General features: G+C 44.6%; 4 protein-coding genes across 4 annotated transcripts; 1 reads left to right on the top strand and 3 right to left on the bottom strand.

The window, feature by feature from the left end:
- Positions 1-1,502: 1,502 nt before the first annotated feature.
- On the bottom strand, positions 1,503-2,133 carry LOC128712916 (uncharacterized). Its single transcript, XM_053807782.1, has 3 exons — positions 2,119-2,133; positions 1,972-2,020; positions 1,503-1,756 (listed from the first exon to the last, which is right to left on the bottom strand). Exons 1-3 carry the CDS (start codon positions 2,131-2,133, stop codon positions 1,503-1,505), a joined length of 318 nt encoding a protein of 105 aa, XP_053663757.1.
- A 4,191-nt stretch (positions 2,134-6,324) lies between these two features.
- LOC128715105 (uncharacterized) lies at positions 6,325-9,030 on the bottom strand. Its single transcript, XM_053809987.1, has 2 exons — positions 9,013-9,030; positions 6,325-6,972 (listed from the first exon to the last, which is right to left on the bottom strand). Exons 1-2 carry the CDS (start codon positions 9,028-9,030, stop codon positions 6,325-6,327), a joined length of 666 nt encoding a protein of 221 aa, XP_053665962.1.
- Positions 9,031-9,794: 764 nt separating this feature from the next.
- Positions 9,795-10,485, top strand: LOC128715252 (uncharacterized). The gene is made up of 2 exons (XM_053810133.1): positions 9,795-10,303; positions 10,374-10,485. The coding sequence occupies exons 1-2, from the start codon at positions 9,795-9,797 to the stop codon at positions 10,483-10,485; spliced, it is 621 nt and encodes a 206-aa protein (XP_053666108.1).
- Positions 10,486-11,401: 916 nt separating this feature from the next.
- On the bottom strand, positions 11,402-24,246 carry LOC128712214 (uncharacterized). The gene is made up of 6 exons (XM_053807110.1): positions 24,170-24,246; positions 15,460-15,679; positions 14,286-15,389; positions 14,021-14,214; positions 11,690-13,946; positions 11,402-11,608 (listed from the first exon to the last, which is right to left on the bottom strand). Exons 1-6 carry the CDS (start codon positions 24,244-24,246, stop codon positions 11,402-11,404), a joined length of 4,059 nt encoding a protein of 1,352 aa, XP_053663085.1.
- Between the last annotated feature and the right edge of the window lie 1,486 nt (positions 24,247-25,732).

The raw sequence follows: 25,732 nt of genomic DNA on the forward strand, positions 1-25,732 counted from the left end.
CTTTTGCAATATAAAACATTTGTTTTAAGTTTATTTTGATGTATGCCATGAAAAAGTAGCCTAGTTTGTTGAAAAATTAAGTGCAGAGAAGGAAGTCAATTACCTAACTTTGAAGTATAAACGATTTTACTTCCGGATTCGACTTAGATAAGCGGATTTGTCCCGGGTTATGGCGGTCCGCTATAACAGCGTATCTCGGAGACTGCCTGTATTTACTTCGAATGCTGGCGAAACGAAACCCCATCAGGCGTTCGGGTCGTCTCGGAAGGATTTAGCAATACATTTTCATACAAAAAAAAACCCGTGTCAGTACGACACTTAGTAAAAACTATAAAATAAATAAAGAAAATACCTTCTACAAAGCAACACAAATAATGCAACGCTACCACGGGCGTATTTAAAATCTTGATAAAAGCATCACACGGTAGCGCCTAGATTTATGCAAACAAATTCACAATCAAACCACGGATCGGATGATTTTGGGTGGCACAACGGAAGAGAACAATTTGAAAAATGTTCCAAAAATTAAATGCTTAACACATAAAACCATGCACGAGCAGCACCCAAGATGTACAATGTAGGGGCAAACTTAAGTCGAAAGCTCTCGCTTCTCGCTTAAACCACGGTTTTCCTTTGAGCAAACGAAACAGTGCATCCGAGTCGGAGGCTTTCGTTCCCGGTCTCTACTGAGTTTCGGACATCATCAGACTGAAATTATGCACACGTGGGCTACAGTTGTGAGGCAGAAGCAACAGACGAAATCCACTTCGAAAGTCGATGTGGTGCTAATGCGAAATCGAACAATCCAGCGTGAGAATTTACAAAAGCGTTTCTGGTGAGTTGTGAACAAACAGTCTCATACGTTTGTAAGCTGAGAAAGGTTGGGACGGACTCAGAGCCTAAATGCCTGGGGGGATAATGTTTCATAAGCTCGCCGCATGCAAAACGGTGGGAAGTTGTTCGAGCTCAAGAAGATCGTGAATAGTATGGGCGGTATCCTTTAGGAATATATAATGATAATCTTAAGCTAGGTGGCAACGATTAGTAACTTGGACGAAGTTACGCATTCGGAGGAACAGGAGCGAACTCTTCTCGAACAGTTTGATCTAGGTGATTCGGTATATTCGATCGAGACCATCCTTCAATGGGATGGTAGAATTAAAGAAGGTCATTCCCATCTACTCACATTATACTCCTGCTATTATGACCGGAATAGGTCGTTATTGCCAAATATGAGAAGAAGAATATCGATTTTCAAATCTTTTGCTGAGAGAAAAGCATATGAACATCGAACAAATCGAATAAAAATGATTTTTGTTTTTTTTTAATTCTTTGTTTGTTTTTGGTCTTTTTTTGTGTTTTTGGAGCATTCTCGACTGTATATCTTCCCTTGTGGACATGCTATTTCTTTAAACTCCTCCGAACGTACAGCACATAAACAAGAGCAGCTACATCATCAAATCACATTTATTGTTATCCTTAATCAGTTAGCTGCCATTCACTCAATAGCCATGCGCCTTGTAACCGTGACCCTGTCCATGGCCTCCTTGACCGTGGCCGCCTCCGAATCCTTGTCCGTGACCACCGCCGTGCACGTTCTTTCCACCGTGTCCCCCGTGTCCACCGTGACCACCGTCATGGCCGCCTTGGAAACCTCCCTGGTGGCCACCACCGCCATGCTGACCGCCACCAAACTGTCCACCATGATGTCCGCCACCGCCATGCTGTCCGCCACCGCCATGCTGTCCACCCAAGCCTGTTGGAAAGAAGGAACCACACGTAGATTCCACGTTAGGCGCAAGCAATGCAGGATGTGTATCACGCTTGTTTGTGCCACAAAAGGTTTGGGGGTTTTTGTTTCGGAAGATTCCACTTCATTCTAATGTGCAGCAATTATTTGGAATTGTCATTCCGGCACTTAACAGACACGGTACGGGAACACTTCCAGACGGTCGGCAGCATTATAATTACCTTGTGCGCTAACCACCATGACGACGACGGTCAACAGCAGCATGGATACCTGTAAATAGACGGAAAGAGAACTCCAGATTAAAAAACCAGTTCTTGCCGTGGCATTCTTCGCCACACGAACGAAAGCGTGATAGGGAACGCAATTACCAGAAACTTTGCCATGTTGGTTTAATGCGATCCTCGGTCAACTTTTAACTCACGGAGTCAAAAATAAAAATACCACTCACAAACGTTGTACAGACGGTTCTGTTTTGTAACTAATCGCTCCCGAGAAGCTGCGGGCTTCTTTTATAGTTCCCAGCCTTGCGGTTGGGATGTTATTAGCTCAATGACTTCATTTTGGCAGTGCCCGAGTGCGGGGATGTCTGTTTGTGCTACTTCTGATTCTGATTTGAGGGGCCTTGAAACGCCGCAGAGGAAGAAGATCGACCAGTTCCCCATGTGCGGTTCAACCTTACGCAATCAGCAAATCGGAGGGTGCGGGCGGCCACGACGCGGAAACCAACACGCTACGTTTAACAACTAAGGATGCTTCTAGTTTCGCGGGTTCTTCCCAGCTTCCCCACACACACACACACACACACACACACACACACACACGAACAAATTTATTACGACCCAAAGGCATCAAAAAACCGGTCGCAGGAAATAAGTAAACAACAAAACAAACATACAGACAAATACACAGGCACCGGCTTGTCGAAACAATAACATTTGCTGGCAAAAGTTCTTATCGTACCTTCATTCTCAACACAGCCGGACATTTTTTTTTGTTTAAAAAAAAGCTTAAAACATCGCCTACTAAAGATGATTATATTGTTTTTTTTTGTTTTCTACCGCGTGTGTGTAGGAAGAAACTTGTTTACAACTGCGTTAAACATGCCCGGGGTTCATCATGCCGGGGATTTCTGATTTGCCACAAATGTCTCATGCCATCAGGGAGGCACTTGTTGACGGTTTTTATGAGATTTTGAACGTGCGTTTGTCTTCGAGTGATAATTTGCTTATTTTTGTAATCTGTAATTTACTTATTCTGCTGTGTTGTTATAAATTTTAACGTACTAACAGTAAGAACCCTTATCGACGCGTTCGTCCCAAAATTGATGGCCAATCCAATTTATCAGTGTGTGTGTGTTTATCAGTTTGAAATAATGCTCAGGAAATATTAGTCACAGCCAGCGGAAGTAGGTTAAATCTATTTCCAATGGCAACAGGTTTATTTATTTTATTCTGATAAGGTTCCTTCATTGGAGTATCGCGAGTCTAGGTATTCAGTACGATGTGCTGATGGTGGTAGATCGAATTTCATAAGGGACTGGGTATGGAATTGCGTCATAATAAATCAGACTAGTAAGGCATACTGTATGCCCGGACAAATGACTCTTTTTTTTCTTCATGTCGTAACGACCTACTAAGCCAAACCTCTGCTGTCATTTCTGGCTGAACTAGGATTTATTTTACCACGTAGCCGGATAGTCACAGTCCTTGCTACGGGGAATTGATCCGGATGAGATTTTGGACGGGTCGTGTCGTGTGAAGACCGGCGCCGCTACCAATACACCATCGAGCCGCCCTAAATCACTCATCTTCAAGGTCTATTACATTAAGAAAGCGAGAAGATATTTCCTTGGTGAACATAAAGACACACATAGATTGAAATACATTTATTTTCACACACGAATATTTATTTATTCAATTTGACATCTTTAAGGAAAACTCCGATACCAAGATTACGGCTTGATCATTTTCAAAGTTCGTCTCCACTGTACGGCTAATGCCCGTGGCCATCCTTTCCGTGGCCATCCTTCCCGTGGGACTCATCATGCCCGTGGTCGTGATCCTTGTGATCATGTTTGCCGTCTCCACCAAAGCCGCCGTGACGGTGATGGTTGCAGCCACCCTTTCCATGGCCGTGCCGTGAATCTGGTCCGTGATGTCCGCCATGTCCGTGGTCGTGGCCATGTCCACCCTGCTCGTCGTGATGCTCCCCGCCATGATCAGCTGCAATGGGATGCATTACACCGGTGTACTTCCGTTACACATTAAACTACATTTTATAAACACTCACCTTGAACAGAAGCGATGGCAACAATGACGAAAACCGCCAACAGCAAAAGTCCCTAACAAGTACAAAAAAGCAATCAAACGTTTGTAGTACATAGTTCGCAGTGTTACCGCTGTTGTACACCACTCAACAAGGATCGTCATTCCACCAATCCACTCGAAACACCTACCCATTTAGCCATAATGAAGCGTTGAACGGAGTTTTTTTTTCTTAAACCTTCGACAAAGGAACGATTATTCACTGTGCAAGTTCCAACGGCCAACTGATGGAATTCCGTCCGGATGCACTCGTTGGGGAGCCTTATATATAGTTATCAATAAGTTAGTTGGTTGTTGTAGTTCGGCATAACTTATTATTGCGGCATTATCTGGGTGGTGATTGGGTTTATAAAGCGGTGCGCCAGTTCAAAATAACAACATTGGCCACGAGCGAATAAATGGTTATTCCCGGTGGACGGTTCAAGCTTGATTCTTGATGCAAGAATTACATTTGGGTTTTTTTTTGCTATGAGATGTTTGAATAAATACTATTTATTTCCAACATAATGTAGCGTACTAGTGGCAATAAATTAATAAAGGTTGTTCTTGTAAAGTCATTCATTACGATCTTTACATCGAGCCGAATTATGATGCAACATGATGATGAACCGTTTCCAATATTTGGATGCTAACGTCCAAATCCGACTGACTGGACCATACCGATAGGTAAATAATCTATAGCATATGATGTTGGAGGTCAACTGTTATCAGCGGCTCTGTGGGTTCCGTTGGGTCATTGGGTGACGGCTGTTTAATCATTGCCTACACTAACGAAGCAAATGCATCATCGTGACTGTGTTGGATGCGTGCAGTACGTCAATGGGCCTTAAATGCGGTGACTAGTCTAATACGCCTCGGATTGTGTGCTAGGTTGGTACGATGATACGTTTGATAGGGTGTCGGAAATTGTTAAATTTTAATCGCTTATAGTAAATATGGAAGAATTATTTCGACCTAGACCTTTCTGGGTGTCGTTGCTAACACTCGATTCCGATGAAGCTTCCGTTTTATCTGGTTAGAATGTGAAACAAAAAAAAACGGATCAAGGTCCATATGAGAATAAACTTGCCCTTGAAGACGAACATCAGTCCGCCCTGAAGAACTAAATTCCTCCGCAGTAGCGGATCAATGCCCTTGGAGGAACTGGGCGGAATGATCGTTGGGGCCCTTTATTGGAAAAAGGTTGAGGGGATGGTTTAGATCAGGGGTCTCCAAACTTTTCAGTCCGCGGGCCGCATTGGTTGAAACTATGATAGCGTGTGGGCCACTTATACATTACAGGGTTTTATATTAGATAGGATATGGCGAATCCAACTTACTGAATCGCAGGAGCAGACAAGATCAGACACAAAAACTACAAACTTTAATTAATCGCTAAAATTGGATATGGAATCGCATGCGCAATTTAGTGAATGCCAAATCGGTTAGCATGTTTACGTACAGGCGGATTCAAGTGTTGAAATACAAAATGAAGTTGCAAATTAATCACAAGTATTTAACATCATTAAACCTAAGTTTTAATGGATAATTTGAAAAAACTATGTTTAAAATGCCGTACATTAATTTTGAAATTTCTATCTCAACTCTTGAATCCGGCAGATATGGAAACAGCCCGGCCGGATTTGACATTCACTAAATTGTGCCCGCGACTCCATATCCAGCTTTTGCGATTCAGTAAATTGTGTTGTGTTTCACTATCAATCTCCCAGTTTATCTTATAAGCTTACGCGATTCATTAAGTGGCGCTCATCAGATTCTATCTATTGCAAAACCCTGTATCTTCCGGGTAATTTATAGAGATGTTGCGCTCGGGGGATTTTTATTTCACAATTTCTATTATTAAATATTGCTAACTATTTCAGAAATTAAATTGAATAGTTAAGAAATATTACAACTTTCCCAAAATAGACATTTTCATTACAATGGTAATATTAGCAATAGCGTCGCGGGCCGCACTGGAGACTCTCGAGGGCCGCATGCGGCCCGCGGGCCGTAGTTTGGAGACCCCTGGTTTAGATCAACCTAAAAAAAAAAGGCCAACAAGAGAGGAAGGAAGAGGGGGGAGAGGGATTCGTTTGGTTCGATGGCTCTTAACATACATACACACTTCAACATATTCTAATATTCAAAACGCTGCTTTATTAATATAAGATAAACTGCTCTGAAATCCTTGGAAAGGGTAGGACATAGAAGTTGACATTATTTTCTATACACACACGCGCGCCCCGGAGCTTCTGCTGACACGACCACCTAATGATCCTTGCCCTCGTCACTATTCCAGGCCTGGTCGGCCGTGGTATTGTGCGGAATGGTCACATTGCGTCCAGTAAGCCACGGATCGAACCGTTTCAGCTCCTTGATGAAATCCCCATACTGCGGATCCGAACTGGTCGACGTTTCTGGCACCTTATCCTCGATGTTTTCACCAAAATCCTTGTCCGTGCTGATGAGCGTATCGTCCGGTTTATCTTCCCGCTTGTACACGGCATGCCCGCCACCACCCGATGCCGCCTGGCGACCGGTGACGTACGGATCGAAACGTGTCAGCACACGAATGTACTCGTTGTACTCCGGAATGGCTTCGCTACCCTGCGGCACGGGATCATCAAAACCGGATGGATTCCGAACCACACGCACCGGCACAAAGTTGGGTGCGTTCGGGGGCAAACTCTGATGCAGCGCATCGGTTTCCGGATCGGCCGGTATCGGTACCTTCTTGCCCGTGACCCACTCGTCGAAACGTGTTAGATAATCGGCGTACTCCTTGAACTTTTGGTTGTTTTCATTGTTGGGGACGGGATCGTTGAACGCACCGTTAGGATATTCGGACTGGGCATCACCTTGTGGGGCCGCAACACTTCCCCGTGCTGCCACCAGCATAAAAGCAACAGTACAAACCTGAAAGTGAAGCCAGACGAATTGAACATCCCACTCCCATTAATAAAGCTGTGCGTGAAGCTGCGCGAAGGCAAACATGATGGATGACACAAACCAGCAACAATTTGCATAATGGGGGTGTTAATTACATTACGGAAATGTTTGCAAACGAACCAATAGCACAAACTGTGGGAACAACAGCTGTCTCCAACAGATCACGATCATCCGTCGTGTCTAAATCCTTCTGCAGATTAGCATGGCGTGCAGCAGCAAGTAAATCGGCTTTTATCGAACAAACTTTCATCAGTTACAACTCCTTCCGAATCATGCCGGTGCGGAGTGCATCCAGCGAGTGTTAATGCTGTTATACTGATGCGCATGATCGCTTTTTTGCATTTCATGCTTTGTTTCTTTGTGTTCATGTTTTCTACTCATGTGTGTGTTTGCAAATATTTGCCTATAAGCTGGTGAAACGCTTTTAGCAAATATTATTCAACACTTTTGGCTTCGTTTCGTGTTCGTGCCCGTCGTGCGTTTGCTACGGCGCGTAACGGATGGACTACACTTAGTGGAAGCGAACCGAGCGAATTTAGTTGAAATAGTGTTAGAAAAAAAAGCGTCAAAGTTTGTGTTAATTTTCCTTAGAAAGCGGCATCCTGCACCCGGTTCGTTATCGTTTTTTTTTTTGACTGAAGGTTTTATTTCATGTTCGGCACTCCATCACGTGAAATCATCATCCTCAACATCCTCAACTAAACCAACATCTTGGGAACTAACTGGTGTTAGGCTAGTCTGATTCAGATTCATGAATTTGAATGAATCTTTCATCTGAATGCATCAATCTGAATCTCTATTCCAAAGATTCATTAATCCTTGGAGATTATCAGTTGCCAAAAAATGGCTCAAACTGTCATTTCCCCGAAGGTCTTAAGTTGAAAATTTTGAAAGACCTCAACCAGTGAATCAACCCCCCTTCCCTGCCTCATCCCCCTCCAAGGACATAGTTGCCAAAAATGTGTCCCAACTGCCATTTCACTTAAGTCACGAAGGGACTTGATTCTCCACTGCTCCGTTTCAAATTATTTTGGGAGTCGATTCTTGATGCGAATAACTCCTCACATAAGATTCATATGAATAGCTGTTCTCCAAAGATTCGTTAAGCACAATACTAGTTTAATCTTATCACCTATTTCATGTATCTAAAACCTCACTTTCAATACCTGGCCCGCAGCTTCAGAATTGTTTTTTACTGTCTGGCCCTATTCGGGAAAGGTGTGCCGATCCCTGCCTTAAGGGATTTAATCCACCACTGCTCTGAGGACACGAAGAATCTTTGGAGAGACGATTCCTGATTTAAATGACTCCTCTTTAAAGATATGAATGACTCTTCTCAAAAGATTAATTAAGCACACCACCAGAACCTACCTATGAAAAACCTATGCAAAACTAATCAAAAAGAAAGCGTTTCATAACCTTAGCGAATGCACTACTTTCACTTTGGGCGGTAAAAGGTGAATTTCACAAATAATCACCACTTTCCATGATGTTGAACGCTCATCAGACCAAGGTTGCAAATGTCCTCGACTTTGAGGTTCAGAAGTATTACAGATATCCATTACACATCGGCACTGATGGTTAAGCAATGGCCAGTAAAAACCCATCTACCCAATTATCGGTAGAACGCTAACCGGAATTGGTGATGAAAGCTGGGCTCACATTCCTAGCACCGTTGCCGCAACTGTTTTGGAACCTGCTCAATATTGAGACTCTTCAGGAACTAGTTCTATTAATGATCATCAACAGTAATGTGTCACGATTATCCTACAAATTGCAAATTTTAATGTAAACCTTCCCAGACAACGATCGAGTTTCACGTCCATAAGAAATAAAGACCCGTTTTGTGACAAAAAGAAAATGGCAATACCCTGAAGGCTAACGACTCAGGAAGTAAGATATTATTTTTTTGGGGTATACAAAAAAATATGCTAAACTTATTGTTGATAAACGTTGAGATACGACAAAGAAATAAGATGTCCTCACTATAACGGTAAATTAACTCACTTTCAACGGTCCGCACATCGTGAAGCACGTGTTCGTGGATGTGGATGATAAAATTCGCCTACTGAGATAGTTTAAGTTCGCACCATCCACACAACTACACGGTTGTTTCTATCACAATCGAACTTAGCACTGAGCACTACAAATAAAAAAAACGCGATCCGATACGGTACCGGGAGCAGATAGGTTAGATAGCTCCGGTAGCATTGAAGATTGAAAGCCGACTGACGGTTGCGATCGATAAGGTGATAAATTTTATGCAAAGATCGGTTCATTCCCGGCATGTTTATGGTATTTTTTCGCACCTCTCCGAAGATCATCTCCATTTGCTTGGGTCCATCGTCATCTGGTCGGTGGTTTGGTGTGTCGCACGCTACACGTTCGCACCATGATGACGTGATACGGTGCTATAGCTGGTGCTTACTGTTTCGATAGCAGCAAACTCCCTCTTCTTTGACCTTTTTTTTACCAGAGTTGCAAAACTTCTCGTCGAAACTCGGAAGCAAGTGATTTAGCGGCCGAAGAATTGTCTTCACTTTCCTACCCTATTGGATAACACGTTTCAATTTCCGGTTCTGCTACTCGCCGTCCAATTCCGTAGGCAACGTACTGTTGTTCTCTTCTATTACACCTTTCATCTATGTTTGCTGCATACCTGGAATGGCTTTCACGCCGTAATGGCGGCTATAAATAAGAATATGACCATCGGCAGCTGCTCGCATTACACTCGAGGCTAACCACTGCACCACAACCACCTGCGCACCCGCGTGAGACCGTATTGCAAAATGTCAATCCCATCACGATTCCGGTTCCACTCGCTGCTGGTACTGCTGGTGCTCGTATCGATCGTCGCCACACAATACGGTACCCGTGCCGCCATACTGACGCGTGCCATCGAAGCCCAGAAATCGTTGGTTGAACGGGAAGAACAGGTGCTCCAGGAGGCGAAAGATCAGGTGTACCGGACGGCACAGAACGCGATTGATGTGTCGCGTGATGCTGTATCGAACGTGGCCGACCAGCTCCGCTACGTTGTCACCTATCCGTGGCGTGTCGCTAGCGAAGCGCTTGAGAAACCGAAACTGTACGCAAAGTACATGCTGAACAAGGCATCCAACGCGATGAACGGCGGTGGAGACGAGGCAACGCCCATTCCCGTAGCGCTGTCGAACGAGTACACGTCCCAGGAACCGCAGCCGACCGATACCGAAATGTTGCCACAGTGGTTTATGGGTTTGCGATCCCTGTTCAACACGGAACCGGCGGAGCCAAACAAGGATCTTCCGAAGCCAAGGTAAGTGTATCATGGATGATCTTACCTTTTCCACCGCGTGACTAACAAATTCGTCTTTTTCATTCCACAGCCCCTTCATCGAGGTGATTGAAATTAAGCAAAAACCTTCGGAAACTCTCGTCCCGCTGTCGTCGGACAGTGAGCTCGACACGAAACCAGAGAAGGAAGTCATTCAGCTGTAGGATCAACACGAATATTTGAGTAGGCTTTAAGCATTAATGCAAAGAAAAGGTTAAACATAATACAAAACCTTTGAACAACTTAACTTATAACTGTATGCACATCAACGTCGAATAAAACGTAAACGAAAGTTTTACCAGACAAAGGTTTACATATTGTTTACAATGATTTTATTGCAAATTCAGTTTCAATAAATACCTCATCTTTAACTGGGGTCCTTTATGGCTCAGGTCTGCTTGCGAAGGCTGCCAACACTAACTGCTAACGATAAATATCGAAGGGTCTTACACGTGCTTGCCGCGTAGTAGCGCGCCTCCTAACAAAGCTTATGCCGCTCTTATACTAAACACGAATGGTCACAACCTCGAGCGGTTCCCTTCCATGCAACACATCTTTCGCTGTGGTGCGTTTGGCTGAGGTGGAAACTATATTGCGCTGCAATTGAATGCGTTCTAATTTCTAATCATGCGTTTAATCACAACACCGGGCAAAAGCGCTTGTACTCTGCCGTTTTTGCTAAAGTTAAACTTTACCTCGTAACGATATGACAAATAATGGAGGTTCCGCAAAGAAGGTAAATAGAGAGAGCATTTGCAAATATCATCATACAATCCCACGGTTGAGGATTTCGATTGAAAGATGCAACATTACTGCATCCCAATGTACAACACTTCGTAACGGTTTGCGTTCGTTCAACGAATAAACTTCACATTTGGTGCACTACGTGTGCCTGAGTCACAACACATTAGCTTCACTTTCCCTCCGCATTACGTCCTCTTTGATGGCGTATTTGTTCGCTTTCTACCGACAGTCAATTAACCTAATATCACATTTGCGTTATGCAAAATCGCAAGCTCTTGTTTTGTTCTTGTTTCTTTTGTTTACATTTGATGCTTTCCCGCGCGCTGGGTTGAATGCTTAACGCATCAGAACGCGGTACCGCTTAGTCGCTTCGGGCGTGTGTACGGATGCAACGGACAACAACAGCTCCATATCGTTGGCAGTGATATCCATAGCGGTAGTGATCGAGTTCATCGTGCAGAAGTCCGTGGCCAACATAACGCTAGCGATCGTTTCCGATTGGAGATAGAGTTCGCGTAGCTTCGATTCCATAAACGCCATACACTGAAAGTGTAAAAGATATTAAAGAAAAAAAACATTACGTTTTCTTCCATATTTCTTACTGTTCTGCCATTCTTTTCTTACCTGATAAGCGGAGATTCCTGCTGACCACATAGCATTGACAGCCTCCAGCATGGAGGATACCAACTGCGACATTCCAATGATATCACCGTCCACGAGCGATTGCGAGGACAGTAATCGCACTTCGTGCGTGTCCAGATTGGCAATGATTGCATTGTTTTCCGTGAGTTGCTGCTCGTACAGGGTGAACCGTGCGGCAAGATGAAGATCCCGCTTCAGCGATGCTTCCCACAGACTTGGCGGTGCTGTCGTGGCTTGCAGCACCATGTCCGGCATATAGTGGTCGGTTATGCGACTAAACAGAGACGGCATGAAGCCGGCTCGAAAACATCGCAAACCTTTGTCAGTCTTATCGTTGCCCGTGCTGCCGGAATCTAACGTATGATGATGATTGGTTCCACTGTTGCTGCTACTATTGCCGCCTGCATTACCACCGCTACTGACACCGAGACTGCCGCCACTGGTGGAACATCCCGAGCCCGTTACATTGCTGTTGTTATTCTCATCACTACCCGGACCGCCAGAAGCTGTTCGCATCCCCTTGGGAAAGGGAATGTCGATGAGCTTCAAAATACTTCCTGGATGCTTCACTCGCAACTCATCGTTTTCGTCCAGTGTGGCCATCGTATGACCCGGAAGTACAATAAGCGGAATGTTTTCTCGCATCGATGGCCCCGAAGAATGGCCAGATGCGGTACCAGCAACTTCTGGTACTTTACCATACATAAACGATCTGCTACTATCGCCAACAAATTCCATCTCCGAAGCGTTCGTTGGTGTTTGCAGACAGAAAATTGTCGGTATTTGATGGCATATCGCACACTCGGTTGGACCATTCTTACTTTGATGATCAATAAATTCGAAAGACAGTTCTGAAAAGGGAGACACCAAACCCTCCTCCTCGGGCGATAGTCCCTTTCCTCGCTCCAACAGATGGTGGTCGGGAAGATTGCGATGTTTTAGAAAGTTTGCCGCAATTTGCCGGTACTTATCGAAGCTGTTAAATTTTTGCTGGCAACAGTGTTTCAGTGGCTGTGCCATGCCTAACGGACTTAACACGTCGGCACCATCCTGCCCACTCCCTGTCGTCTTCCTATGAATGTCCTTGAGCATTTCGTTCTCACCGAGCACAAATACGACCTCGTTGTTGTTGTTTCCGCTCTTTATTTCATTGTCGCTTTCGCTGACCGTCTCCTTCTGCACCTTGTAGTCTCCCCGCAGCAGGCTGATGTACTTAAGCTGCTCGAACGCAATGCCTTCTTTCGTCTTCTCTACGCCCCATATTAAACGCTGCTGTGACTCGGCCGCTTCTGTCGAACCCACCTGTCCGAGACTGTTTTCAGTGATGAGATAGGACAAACGAACCGACTCACGATCATCTGCATTCTCCATTGCACGATGTTCATCACCGTCCAGTGCAAGTGCTTCCTGTGCCAGCTCTGCGTCGGGCGGCTGTGGTTGTGTATGGAGCAATGCCACCTTGCCGATTTGATAGCGCGCCTCAAGGTATTGCTTTTCCCGCGCGTTCATCACTATTCCCGTGTCCATGCTTTTGTTGCCTATTCGAAGCTCTTGCCGGACGAACCGCGAGTCACGGTACACCAGTACGTTTGGAATGTCATTCATCACGTTTTTCTTCAACGCATTCTGTACCTCTTCATTGCCTGCGTTGGAACTTGTCTCACCAGAAGTGGTGGTCTCAACCTCACCACCTAAAGATGCTAAATTTTTCATTCTCGTCGCCGAACGGACCATGCCGGATGATGCAGAGCGTAACAGTTGCTGACCTGGAGGTTCAAGCAAACCGACCGATTGTTCAGCAACGGTCATTTTAGTGTCCTGCAGTGGACTATCTTCAACTTGTACCACACTATTCACATTGGCGCGCTGCGATACAAATGCTGTACGGACGTTCCCTTCATCGAACGACTCAACATAGACGGTGCGTTTGATCTCGGAACAGCGTATAAAGTACGATAGTACGTTAAGTATCTTGTCGAGCATGTTGCTCAGCTGTGAACTACCGCATATGATCGTTTTCGAGAGCTTTGTGGGGTAACCGACGGCACCGTAAAGATCACCCAATTGTGCCCAAAGCACACTGTACGGATGATTGGCGGTAATTTCGTTCATGCGAGCCTTTTCCCGCCTTATAAGGTCCAACTTGCTGTTTGCATCATCCGTAGCGGTCATGGCAGCTATCGTACCAACCCAGCCGAGATGATGCGTTAGAACAGCAGTTATCATGGTGCTGATGAAACTGAAATTAAACATAACAAGCATAAACAACCGATAGCGTTGTAGAGTTTTAGCACGCCCTTTTCCTATACTTACAAGTTTGTATCTTTTGTATCGGCCAACGATAGCAATGAGCACAGATCGTTCATGAATGTACTGGCCAATGAGGATAAATTGCGATCGGTAAGAGTACTGCTGCTGAGCGTCAACCAGACGGGATTATTTAATCGCGGTGCCGTAAAGAGATCGTTAAGCCACTGTTGCGTCGAATGCCATGCTCCCAACATGATCTGTAAATTGACTCAGTTAGTATTGCTCAAAATTAAGAATGAGAAGCTTTCGCTTTTTCCACTCTCTTTACCTGCAAAAATAATCGCCAACGAATGTACGCTTTTTCCACGGACAAACGTACCCGGCACAGGATCGATTCGAACACGGTCATATGCTCGGAACAGAACGTATCCGTGTCCTGCAGCATGACGTCATTCAACCGAATGCAAACGGCAACACCAAGTCGTTGCTTTTTGCTAGGCGCCTTGCCCTGGTAGTTTGTAGCCGTCGACAGCAGTTCGCCACTGTAAGCCTTCCGCCGGTTAAGTTCCATTGTTTCGCTGTTGCGCCTGTTTCGTGATATCACACAGCCGTCGCTAGCCGCGGCATTTGTCGTCGTTGGTTGACCCACACCTATACCCGTCATTATCTGTCCCAACTCATCCAGATGACCGACGTGATCGGCGATCGTGTGACGGTTTTCGAACGATGTTGAAAGATTCTTGGATACTCGTCGATGAAAGCTGCCGTACGAGTGACAGTCCTCCAAACTGACACAGTTCGGCGGCGGTGGAATGTCCATACTGTAGTTATCCGTGCTCATACGCCGGATGTAATCAAAATCGCTATAGATGGAGGAGATGCTGCTCCGGTGGGACGACGAGGCTGGGTGCCGTGACGAGCCCGAACCGGACAGACCCCACGGATCGGTACCACCGTAACCCGAATCGACCCCGCTGTTAGACGAGTGGCGTAGATCAGCAAAACGATCAAAGTTGCAGAACTCTGCCGGCAATACTGGGCGCAATCGGTGCAGCATCGATGGATCATGCTGCGTGGCGGTAGAGGACGTCACCGTGAACGAATGCAACGATCCAGTGCCGATTGAGCTGAGATCGCTTACCGAAGGATTGTAGTCAACACCACTGCCACCAACGGCACCAGTGCTGCCAATACCACTGCTTCCACTGTTGATGAAAAGTTCTGACCCGGGATAGGTCGAAACGGATGACTTCTTCGTACCGCTGTACACCGGAGTTGGGAACACGAGCGAGCACATGAGCGTTTTCGGATCCTTCAGCCAGTGTACCTTAAAGCTGCTGCCCCGAAACGCGATCGGTGCCGAACCGAACACCATCTCTTCATACTGTTTGACCTCTGTCTTTAGAGTAGCCTCGTTGCGGGGATCATTTTGCTTAAAAAAAAAAAGAAGGCATCCGTTTAGTACATAGGACAGCATGATCACAAGTGTACTTCAAATTTACCTTGCGCACCCGGTAGACGACGTTACAGTGCTCGCACTTCTGCACTTGCGGTACGGACGATGGATGATGATCGCTGGCAAATGCTGCAGCAGCTGCCGCACTATTGCTATCGGACGAAACCTTTTCCACGGTTCTGGAATCGAACAGGAGCTGTCTGCCACGAATGTCACACTCCTTGAACACCAAGATACGAACTTGATCAGCACTGAACGGGAACTGTCTGGAATGGGTTGCAGAACAAAACAAACACCATAAGACATTGGTTACTGGGACCTAAAAAAACACTTCAAACGAGGGAGGATTGTTTTACAGCTTCGTATAAAAATCTGATCAATACCGCTCAATTGCTGCTATTGGGTGTGATAAGACACCATCGAAGTATGCAGCGATGAACCGCACAGTGGTGCAAATGGGGACAACAATAATGGTCGTCTAGAGATTACCGGAATTATGAACTTTCTTCTTATCTACGTTCCTGAACTCAAAAAAAAAAATAATGGAAACAAATTGAAAGCTATCGAGCTACTTGCCAACAAGAGGCTCTTAAAGTTACAACTTCATTTGAGCGTTGTCCATGACGTATTACGTTGACTTTGACCTAAATACTCCTTTGAAGCAATCGGATGTCACCTTTTCGGCGTAGACCTTTTATTTTTCATTCGATCATTGAACTTCATCCAATGGCTTATCTTTTTCGAAGCTCCATATAAAATACCTGATCAAAAAACAAGCGCATTCCGTATTGCTTTCTTATCGAAACGCGATAGGCGCAAGGGGGGAGCGCACGCGCATCGAATGATATGCGCTCAACCATTCGCCACCCAAACCGTTCGGTTCCTGTTTGGTATTCTCTTATGCCTTCTTTTTTCCCCCATTTTGCCTTCCAAAGTCACGCGGAATTCCTTCAATCAAGTCACATGCCTTTTTCTTTCTATCGCGCCGAATTCTCCACCAGGGATTAACGATCCTCGATCCGTTGTTCCGCCTCCAAGTAGCGAGTCCCCCTCGCAGCGCGTAGAGCAATTAGATTGAACGTGAGCATGTGACACAAATAGTGTGAAACCTTTACCTTCATCGCCCACCCGTGATCGATGATAAATTATTGCATTATCCTTTTTTTTGCGGGATTAGTAGAACAAATGTGTCGATAAGCTCGCCCGTGATCGATCGCTCATGTTTATCGTAGCGTGATTAGGAAGCCGCAAAAACTGGTAGTTGTTTCTAACAGACTTTGAGCGATCCGTGGCCTTATCGGGCTGAGTAATCGCTATCGGGCCCCGTAACATGTGCGAAATGTCGCGTGACGGATTCGATTTCCTCTGCAGACTGCGCGACTGTGGTGTGAGAGCCCGGGAACCACAACACACGGGGGTTGTTTATAAAAGAGGGAGGGGAAAAAAACTACCATAACACATTACACCCTTTTACTTGTAAAGATATCAAGATACAGCTAACAGAAAGAAAAACACGAAAAGCAAAACATGCACGTGAGCGGACCTACGCAAAACGTCTTATCGTGTGACGATCAATGAAGCGACCTTTTATGTAAGATCCTTGTCGTCGTAAAAGATTATTATAAATGACGATGACTGTGTGCTTTTTTGCTTCACAGGGTTCACACATTAATTTATGAGCAACGCTCAATCTCGGCCCACACTGAACAACGGAGCAACAAAAAACGAGAGCAAACAATGTATGAACACACTTAATCTAACCGCCAAAACCGCCATCCGCAGTGAGCCGGATTGCGGTTAACAAAAATGATAACCTTTTCGTTTTGTTTCGCCTGGTAGCATATTTAGCCACTCATCCCATCTCGTTAAACTCACCGCTAAACCCCTTGCGTATAATAAATCACAACTCTATTCTGGTGGTACAACTCGCGCACGACAACACTAGTGTGGCGCAGCTTTTGTTAGCTATAAAAAAGTGAGCTTGCCGTAACATAAATAACCTACAGAAGCGGGTAGCATATTCTTCCCTCACATCAGTAGATGATAATAGCTGTTGCAACCACAACTCATCTTCAAAGCGCGCCAAAGTGCGTTGCCCTGATAAGCATGTCGCTATTTGCATAGGGATTTGATGATGATAATAGGTGATTTCCAGCTTTCCAGCCATTGCTCCGAACGAAAGATCAAACTTCAGGTGTGTGGGTGTGTCTATGTTAAGATCAATTAGATTCATATCTAATTCATACGGAGGTGGAAACTTCGGGGACCAACTTCTATAAGTCAATCCAGATCCTGGTTAACACTGATGACATAGACATCATTGGTTTACAGCTCTCTTACGTAGCGGTTGCATACCAAAGGATTGAGCTGGCGGCAGAAAACTTCGAGTTGGAAATTAACGAGGCAAAACCCAAGTTGATTGTGTTAGGAGCAGCCCTGCCCTAACTTACGCTGGGATGACGTACAAATAGGTAAGCGTTCTTTCGAAGTCGTCCAAAATTTTCACCTATCTTGGGTCAAAAGTCAGCACTGATCATAACATTGATGTTGAGATATGCACTAGGGTGCTGGCTGTCAACCGATCATTCTGCAGTCTGAAGAAACTTCTCTACGACGAACGGAGCTGGGATTATATAGAACTTATATGGTTCCAGTACTCAAATACGCCTCTGAGACATGAACTTTGTCCAAAACTGACGAAACCCTCTTAGCCGCATTCGAGAGGAAGATGCTCAGAAGGATTTTGGCCCCGAATGTGTGGAAGGACAAAGAGCTGTACGGCGAACTCACTATTGCACAGCGGATTAGACTAGCCAGGCTCCGGTGGGTTGGTCACGTCATGAGAATGACACCCATAAAGCCCTTTAAGGTTGTGGACAGAGGTGGCGTGGTAGGCCATAAATTGAGATGGAGTGATGGCGTTGATGCGTCCGCCAGAAAGGCCGGGATAATCGATTAGCAGACGATGGCCAAGACCGTGAAGTGGTTGTATCGCCGGATAAGTAAGTAGATTCATATCTACACAAAATGTAGATCTGCCAGAATCTTTTTAAATGTGGAATTTGTTTTTGAACAAATGATCTACTACACTGGACCCACGATGTACTAGACACAATAAAAGGCTATTGGCTAGTGTTGTGCTTAAGGATTCTTTTGCGAACAGTCATTCAAATCAGGAATCAACTCTCCAAAGACAGACTCTAACAGTCCAAAAATATGTTCCCGGGGAGAATTATGAATTTCTGAGGATTCATTAACATCAAGGATTCATGAATCTTTGGAATAGAGATTCAGATTAATTCAGTCAGTATATAGACTCACTCAGATTCATGAATCTGGATCTGAATTGCCCAACACTATTACTGGCGATACAGGTTGCATTCTTCAAATAGCAAGACACACTAATGACGCCACCCGTCTACGAGCCAGAACCACATGATTCGTCGACGAGCCATTCATTCACTAGTTTCGCTGCTAAAAACAAACCCGCCCCATACACACCTACGGACACGATAAACGTTCAAGTTCCCGCGAGCAACAATGAATCGATTGCGGCAAGCACAGCCGATCAGCACACACCCAGCCGATGCATGAATGAGCACACGCAAATGAATGAGCATCCGGGGTGCATTCGCACCGTGTTTCCTATTTTAAACTCACCGGCAGGCATCAACGTGCCCCCGACGTTGATCATGCGACCGGAAATGCATCCTTGTGACGGAATAGCGAAGCGAATGGACGTCACCGTTCGATTGGTGATTGAAGCGCGTCCAAACGTTGGTAAGATGCACTTTTTCGTCTGCACACCCGCACCGTCACCGTAGATCATGTGTCTACCGACATCAGGCGACCAGAGCTCACAGCATTTCTCGATCAGTTTTTTTTAAAATGAACAATACACGTCAGCGCACAATAAAATACCCAAAGAATTCGCGTTCCATCTATCACCGGGAACCGTTTGTATTTCGCCTTCGGTCGTGATCCTTTCAACGCACACGCTTCGTGCGGACGGAGTGCTTTGCTGAGGACGTTCCACTACTGCTCGCGTGTGTATTTTTTTGTGAGGTTCCATTTGTTTCATTTCTATTTTTCAGAACATCTTTCCCCCCCGCCATCCACCTCTTCGCCCCTGAACGTTTCATTACGCAAGTACATACAAATGTGCCGCACCGATACAAAAACCACGCGCCGATGTCGTGTGATGCAGCCGGGAGGTCTTGTGACCAGCGAGTGACGATCGTTTAGCGAAAGAAATAATTAACACTAACGCTTAAGACACGGTCACGATACACTTTCGGTTGTAACAAAAAAAAAAGGAATGGTGGTACGGTTGTCTGTTGGCCGCAGGAATGTTCACGACGGCAAAAGGATGCGCGACGTGCGTCGGAGGATGGCGCACACAAGACGTGCGCGTCCAAGGCTTCTTCATAAACGGTCGGGGTACAGATGGGGTTGCCGACGTCGCATTGTCTAGGTTGCGAACATAAAACACAAATAACGTTATTTTCTTATCCGATGGGTAGAGATTCCGTGCAGTATAATGTTTTCGGTTCTTTAATGCAATGGTATTTTTGGATTGGGCATCGCAGCCAGGGCAGACAATTGCTTCTGCATACGGATCTATGTTCAACAATTCACATGGTTCAATAATACAACGATGGGATCATTGATGGTATGATTGAATCCGTTCCATATTAGCGTATAATAAGCGACCTCTTGGGGTTGTTGTGCCGATAAAGAAGAAGACAGGTTTTTTTAGTGTATAATGTATGTTTGCTGTGTGTTTTATTGTTGCTAAAGAAATTGTAGTTGTTTTCTTTCAACATTTGAGCTCTTTATCTTGTAAAGTTGGGTTTTTCTTTGTTCCGTCATCGGTGTTGCCCGGAATTTCCGAGCTGCACAGATAATCAGACAGGACGGTTAAATGACAACCGGATGGCATTCAATTTTGAAAATCAATCATACATTGTACAGTTGATGTGCAGAATGAACTGACATATGTTGTTCATGGTAGTAAACGCAATTAGCTATGATCTTAGTTAGAGCTACGTAGAACGATTACGTGTTGTTACTGTTTATTAACAGTATTCAATGAATCTTATTAAATTATTTTGCTTACTCACATAAAAATTTTCTAGTAATAACGAACAAAAATTGTTTAATTTCATCTTCATCGGCACAAAAACCTCCAGAGATCTAGGCTTACCATTTTTGGTTGAAAATTGTTTAACAATTCTACGTTTTAACAAATCTACGGAAAACAGGCCCTTCGGCATTGTGCGTGTAATATTTGAAAATGAAAATGGTAGGCTATGCGATAGGTCAAGGTTTTTTCATATTAAAAATTATTGTTTATTATCATTATGGAATATTTTACAATAACTTTAACATCGGGCAAAACGGTTAAAAGGTTAAAAAAATGAAAAGGATTCTACTAGCTGTCAATTTTTATATCACGGATAATCCGTCCGACGATTAATCAGGCCGTCGAATAATCGTCGTTCTACTGTAGTATTTTATACACAGTCATTTACCAAGTTATGCGAATCTTAAGATTTTTACAATTTGAAATTTTGTGTGTTGAATTAATTTTTATTGTTTGTTAAATTTCAAATTGACCCAAAAACGCGTTACATAATTGCGTTATAAAATATACGTTTGGTGCAATTTTACTTTAATTATCTAAATAAACCTAAAGATTTCGATTACAAATGTGGTTCGTAACGTGAACTCAATATATACGATATTATAAAGAAAATTTGACTTACGCGAAAATTTGAGCAACGCTCGAGATAAATAATTGCATGAGAAAAAAGGGTAGGTAGGGAATTCAGCTGTCTGCAAAATAATTGCTCTTGAACTGAGAAATCCTTCAGGTTGGAAAAGGAGAGATTCGAAAATTACAAACCTTCTGCTTTCACCCATTTTGAAGTAAGCCACAAACGTACTCGTAACGAACGAATTAAAGCACACCACTGCATGCACTTCCATTCATCAAGGTACCACAATTTGGCTTGTAACACCATTCAACCGTGTAATGGTTTTCGTCTCCATTGACGCAAATCATGACGGAGCCCTCGATTACCAAATCGTCTACGATACGGCACCGCGAAGGGTAAAAGTATCTACATTAGTAGTACAGATCGCATCCACACGGAGACATTCTCACCAATCCGGGTTCAAATTCAACATTACAACGTCGGTGCACGTGGTTACGATCGTTTACGGCCAACACGTTGCAAAACTGAGCAGACGAAAGTGCAACTTTGCAAGGTAATCGACCGCTTGAGCAGAGTGTCATTTTATTCCTCGCTGTGATATGAAGCACTGTAGTGCACGATCACTTCGGAACACACTCAGGACCTTCCTTCATCCATCCCTTCCCTTATTCGCTGACTCGTGCGCTGACGCCACATGAACGCGCACCGTATGCCGTCCGGAATGGCAACCGATCAATATTGAAGATGAGGGGTGTTGTCGGTTTCGCTAAAAATAATATCCGCATAGATAGAACGAGAGGCACAAAAAAAAAACAAGACATCACACACGGACAGTAAACATCGCATACGAAGCTGACCCGCCCCTTCCCCCATCATACACAAAAGTAAAAAGATGCAAAGATAGGAAAATAAAGCACCAAATAAAAAAAAACAAGTAGCACCAAAGCCCCGAAATAAATGGGGCGCGCAAGAAATAAACACGGGCGTTAGGGGATGGTCACGCAGGTGATCGTGATTGTGTGGTCAAGCATAGCGGGGTGTTGGTGGCAAGCGATCGGAGGGTGATCAACAGCATCCGCAAACATGTGCCGCATGAGTGTCAGGATGGGGGAAAGGATCGCGGGGAAGGCGAGTGTGCGGTAAAGAAGCACGTGATTTTTCGGTTTCCGCAGCGAGTTAGTTGTGCTGTTCGGTCGTGTTTGGTTGAAATAACACTGGCTGAAGCGTCAGCAGCGAACGAGAAAAGAATGATACTGATCTTACGCGACAGTTGCAGATTGGTGATCTCGTATCCGGATAGTTTTCGTTGCGTAGATTGTTTCATGCATGAACCCATGACATAGACGCGTGAATTGATTCCATGATTTGACAAAATCGGAAATAAATATCACTATGCAATTAGCAGTTTGAATAAAGTCGTACGATAAATCATTTGCTGCATTGCTGTCCTTGCATCGTGTTGCTTACTTCCGCTGGAACGCTTTCCTTTTTTTTGCAACGATCGCACCATCATCAAGGTAAGGTTGCAACAAACACCCAACACTGGTGACATACAGAAGAATCCACAAAAGACATCAGGCCACAGTCTTTGGTTGACAGTCTTAATCCTCTGTGCGTCTTTATCATCTGTACGACTTTGAGACCGACACACAAGGGAAGCCCCCAAGCACATGACACAGCGCACAAACGCTGCGGCCAAAGACCACACCGTCACCTGAGCCAGAAACCGGAGACCGGGTGTGGGAAAGAGAGTCTGTTCCACCGTGCTGTGAGACAGACAGGAATGGGTTGATTCTCGTGACCAGCGCATCGTCATCAACCACATCGTCAACATACACACACCCCGCTTGTGCCGGGGGAGCCGCACTCAACGCGCTTAAAGGTGGGGGAGGGTAATCGGCAACCAGCACGGGGTGGAGAGACAAAATTCTGCAAAAAAAAAAAATCTCAAAAGCGCGGGTGCCACTTGTGATGTTGTTGCTGTTGTTTGCGGACCTACGGAAGCGTGTGGCAGCGGAGATAAATAACGTGCGGTATAATTTGTCGCGGGTGTATCATCGCTTTATGCATAGTTTTCTTTTGTTAGGGAACTTGAGAGTAACAAACGACGAACCAAAAACATATTTCTTTTTTTTTTTGCTTTTTGACGGAGTATTGAAAACAGTTGGTAGCATGGAAAACAATTCCTTTGTCGGAAACTAGTAGCAGAACCACAAAATCTTCTCGCGTCTTGTCACATTGGTGCGATTTGATTAGATTTGACAATAAAACACAACACTCATTTGATACCTCGATCTTCCTAGATCATTGTAGTTGTTAAAAGGAATGGAGATTTTAATGCGGAGATGCTATTTCCAGCTATGGTAACGTTCATTATGCTATCAAAACACTTCCCAATAAGATAATTCCTTCGGGAAAAAGAATTTAAGCAGCATGAAATGTTCTTCTGAAGCAAGCAAAAAAAAGGATACTTTAAAAAAATGGATTTGTCGCACAAATTGGTTTACAGATACTTTTTTTTATTTTTCTTAAAAAATATGCTTTTTGGTGCATGCTTTAATGTCCATTTGACGGTCATTTTACTGTTTATGCAGAAAATTGTGATTTTTTACACTATCACTCCGTAACCCTCCGTACGATGATAGGAAAATTATTGGATTAGAAAGTTATTGGTATTGTTCTAGCCTTAACGGAACGACCTCTATGATGTCCATCAATTAGCAGATTGCCGTCTAAGGTACCATAATTGCACCTGATGTAGCCGACCAATAGTTTTCTTTAAAAAGGATATCCATCTAAGATAAAATTCACAAATGTTGCGGAACATTCCCTTCTCGGTAGTTTGTCACACATGTTTTCAGCTTAATCAGGAAACGAATTCTTCTGCCCTGTTAAGAGATCTTTAGCTAATAATAATCTGAATGTTTTTCGTTTATATCACTTATGACGGACTGTAATATCGAATAATCCCATTGCTTGTATCAACGCCAATGCAGTTTGCTAGGGAAATAACGAAGTTTGCATCTGTCAACTTACCCGGGACTTGTTTTCTGCGACGAGGTGCTAGTATGTCTTTTCTTGTTGAATAGAAACTTGTTGAACAGGGCCATCATATATTTATAGTCCAAAAAGGCGACCAGCTCGATTCGATTGCATGCACCAACCACGCGTCAAACGAATCGATGCACTAGCTGCAACCTGTCTCCACTTCCTTCCTCGCAACCAATTGTCAGCTTCCACACGCTTCCGAAATTTCTACTTGCATGTAAATTGCTTCAAAATTCAACAAACCGATGCTTTCTTGCTGCGCGATCAATTCTCAAGGCGCCGATGTACTTTAAGCACCGCTCAAATTTGCACACTCTTATCCTACGCTTGTATTCACATCTTCGACCGTTTTTTTTTTGTTATTTCGGTGGAACACTTGTAGCGCACAAAGACACGAGCGTATCGTGAACGGGTTCTATTATCACGGCCGGAAGATAATTTTCCATCACAATGCGTTTTACTCCGATACGGTTAAACTTTTACTGCGCACGCACGATCACTCTTGTCGGGTAAATCATTCCTACGGTGTAGCGTATCACATTATCCAACCAATTGCCCCAAGTGACGTCGTTGCATGGTTTGGCTTGGCGATGACTTACACCACTGCTGTACTGCTGTGTCCACTAGCGTCTGTTTTAAAACACGCGCGCAAGTGTCCGTCCGGGTTGGACGATCGTACGCAACTGTTAGAAGCTTTCCGTTTTCGTTGACGACCACCACGACGAGGGGGTGATGGGCCAGTGTTGTTTTGCGCTGCAAAGTTAAGTTACAAACAGTACCGCAACCGCTCCGCCGGTAGTTCGCTTCGAACGTTTTGCTCTGGCGCACGCGCAAAGCCGGCGCACCAGGGTTGAACGTCACGAGGGTGTACTATTTCGCTCGCCGACTACTTCGCCGTATCGTATCGCCCACCTACGAACGAAGTACATTTATTCCAATTAGTGGTGGTTGTCGGGGTTTGATCTATTGCGTCTACCCAGTGCGTGTAGCGCCCCTCTGTAGAGATTGCGTTGTGCCGGTGTGCTAAACTCCGAACGAATGGTTCACATTTTCAAATCGATTTCGGGTTCCTTATCGGTGGGCAACAGTCGACGACAAAGATTGGATGCTGATTGGACCCGATCAAAGACCGCCACGAGGGTGGGTAAAATTCATTCAAAAATTCCTCTTCACATACAGCCACCGGTCCGATAACGACAATGGCATACCGGTGTAATCGTTACGAATGGTTTCCATGATTACGGTGCGATCAACAGGATGTTTTCCAATTTACACTGCGGAAAAGGCGCCCCAGAAGCAGTCCCACATCCCTAGATCGAAAAGGACACAAACGGATGGGCAGATTATTCGGGGTGAAGTGTATGACAAACAATAACAATCGTTTGGTTTGCTTGCTTACGTAGTGCTGACCGCACGCCAGTCATATGATTTCCCTCCGCACCGCGCTACCGCACACCACGACCGACCGATGCTTTCGTTACAAGCTACCAGCACTTGGCCGCACGGATACACGATATGTCCAATTTTTACATCACTCTTAGTTCAACTCGA

The sequence above is a fragment of the Anopheles marshallii genome, chromosome 3 (genome assembly GCF_943734725.1).
Source record: "Anopheles marshallii chromosome 3, idAnoMarsDA_429_01, whole genome shotgun sequence".
Lineage (NCBI taxonomy): Eukaryota > Metazoa > Arthropoda > Insecta > Diptera > Culicidae > Anopheles > Anopheles marshallii.

Coding starts and splice junctions, on each gene's coding strand:
- LOC128715252 (XM_053810133.1), top strand. CDS start 9,795: ATGTCAATCCCATCACGATTCCGGTTCCACTCGCTGCTGGTACTGCTG. Junction 10,304..10,373: donor AAGGATCTTCCGAAGCCAAG/GTAAGTGTATCA, acceptor TTCATTCCACAG/CCCCTTCATCGAGGTGATTG.
- LOC128712916 (XM_053807782.1), bottom strand. Junction 1,757..1,971: donor CATGGTGGTTAGCGCACAAG/GTAATTATAATG, acceptor TCTTTCCAACAG/GCTTGGGTGGACAGCATGGC.
- LOC128712214 (XM_053807110.1), bottom strand. CDS start 24,246: ATGATGGCCCTGTTCAACAAGTTTCTATTCAACAAGAAAAGACATACT. Junction 15,390..15,459: donor TCGTCTACCGGGTGCGCAAG/GTAAATTTGAAG, acceptor TTTTTTTTTAAG/CAAAATGATCCCCGCAACGA. Junction 11,609..11,689: donor CAGGAATCTCCGCTTATCAG/GTAAGAAAAGAA, acceptor TTACACTTTCAG/TGTATGGCGTTTATGGAATC.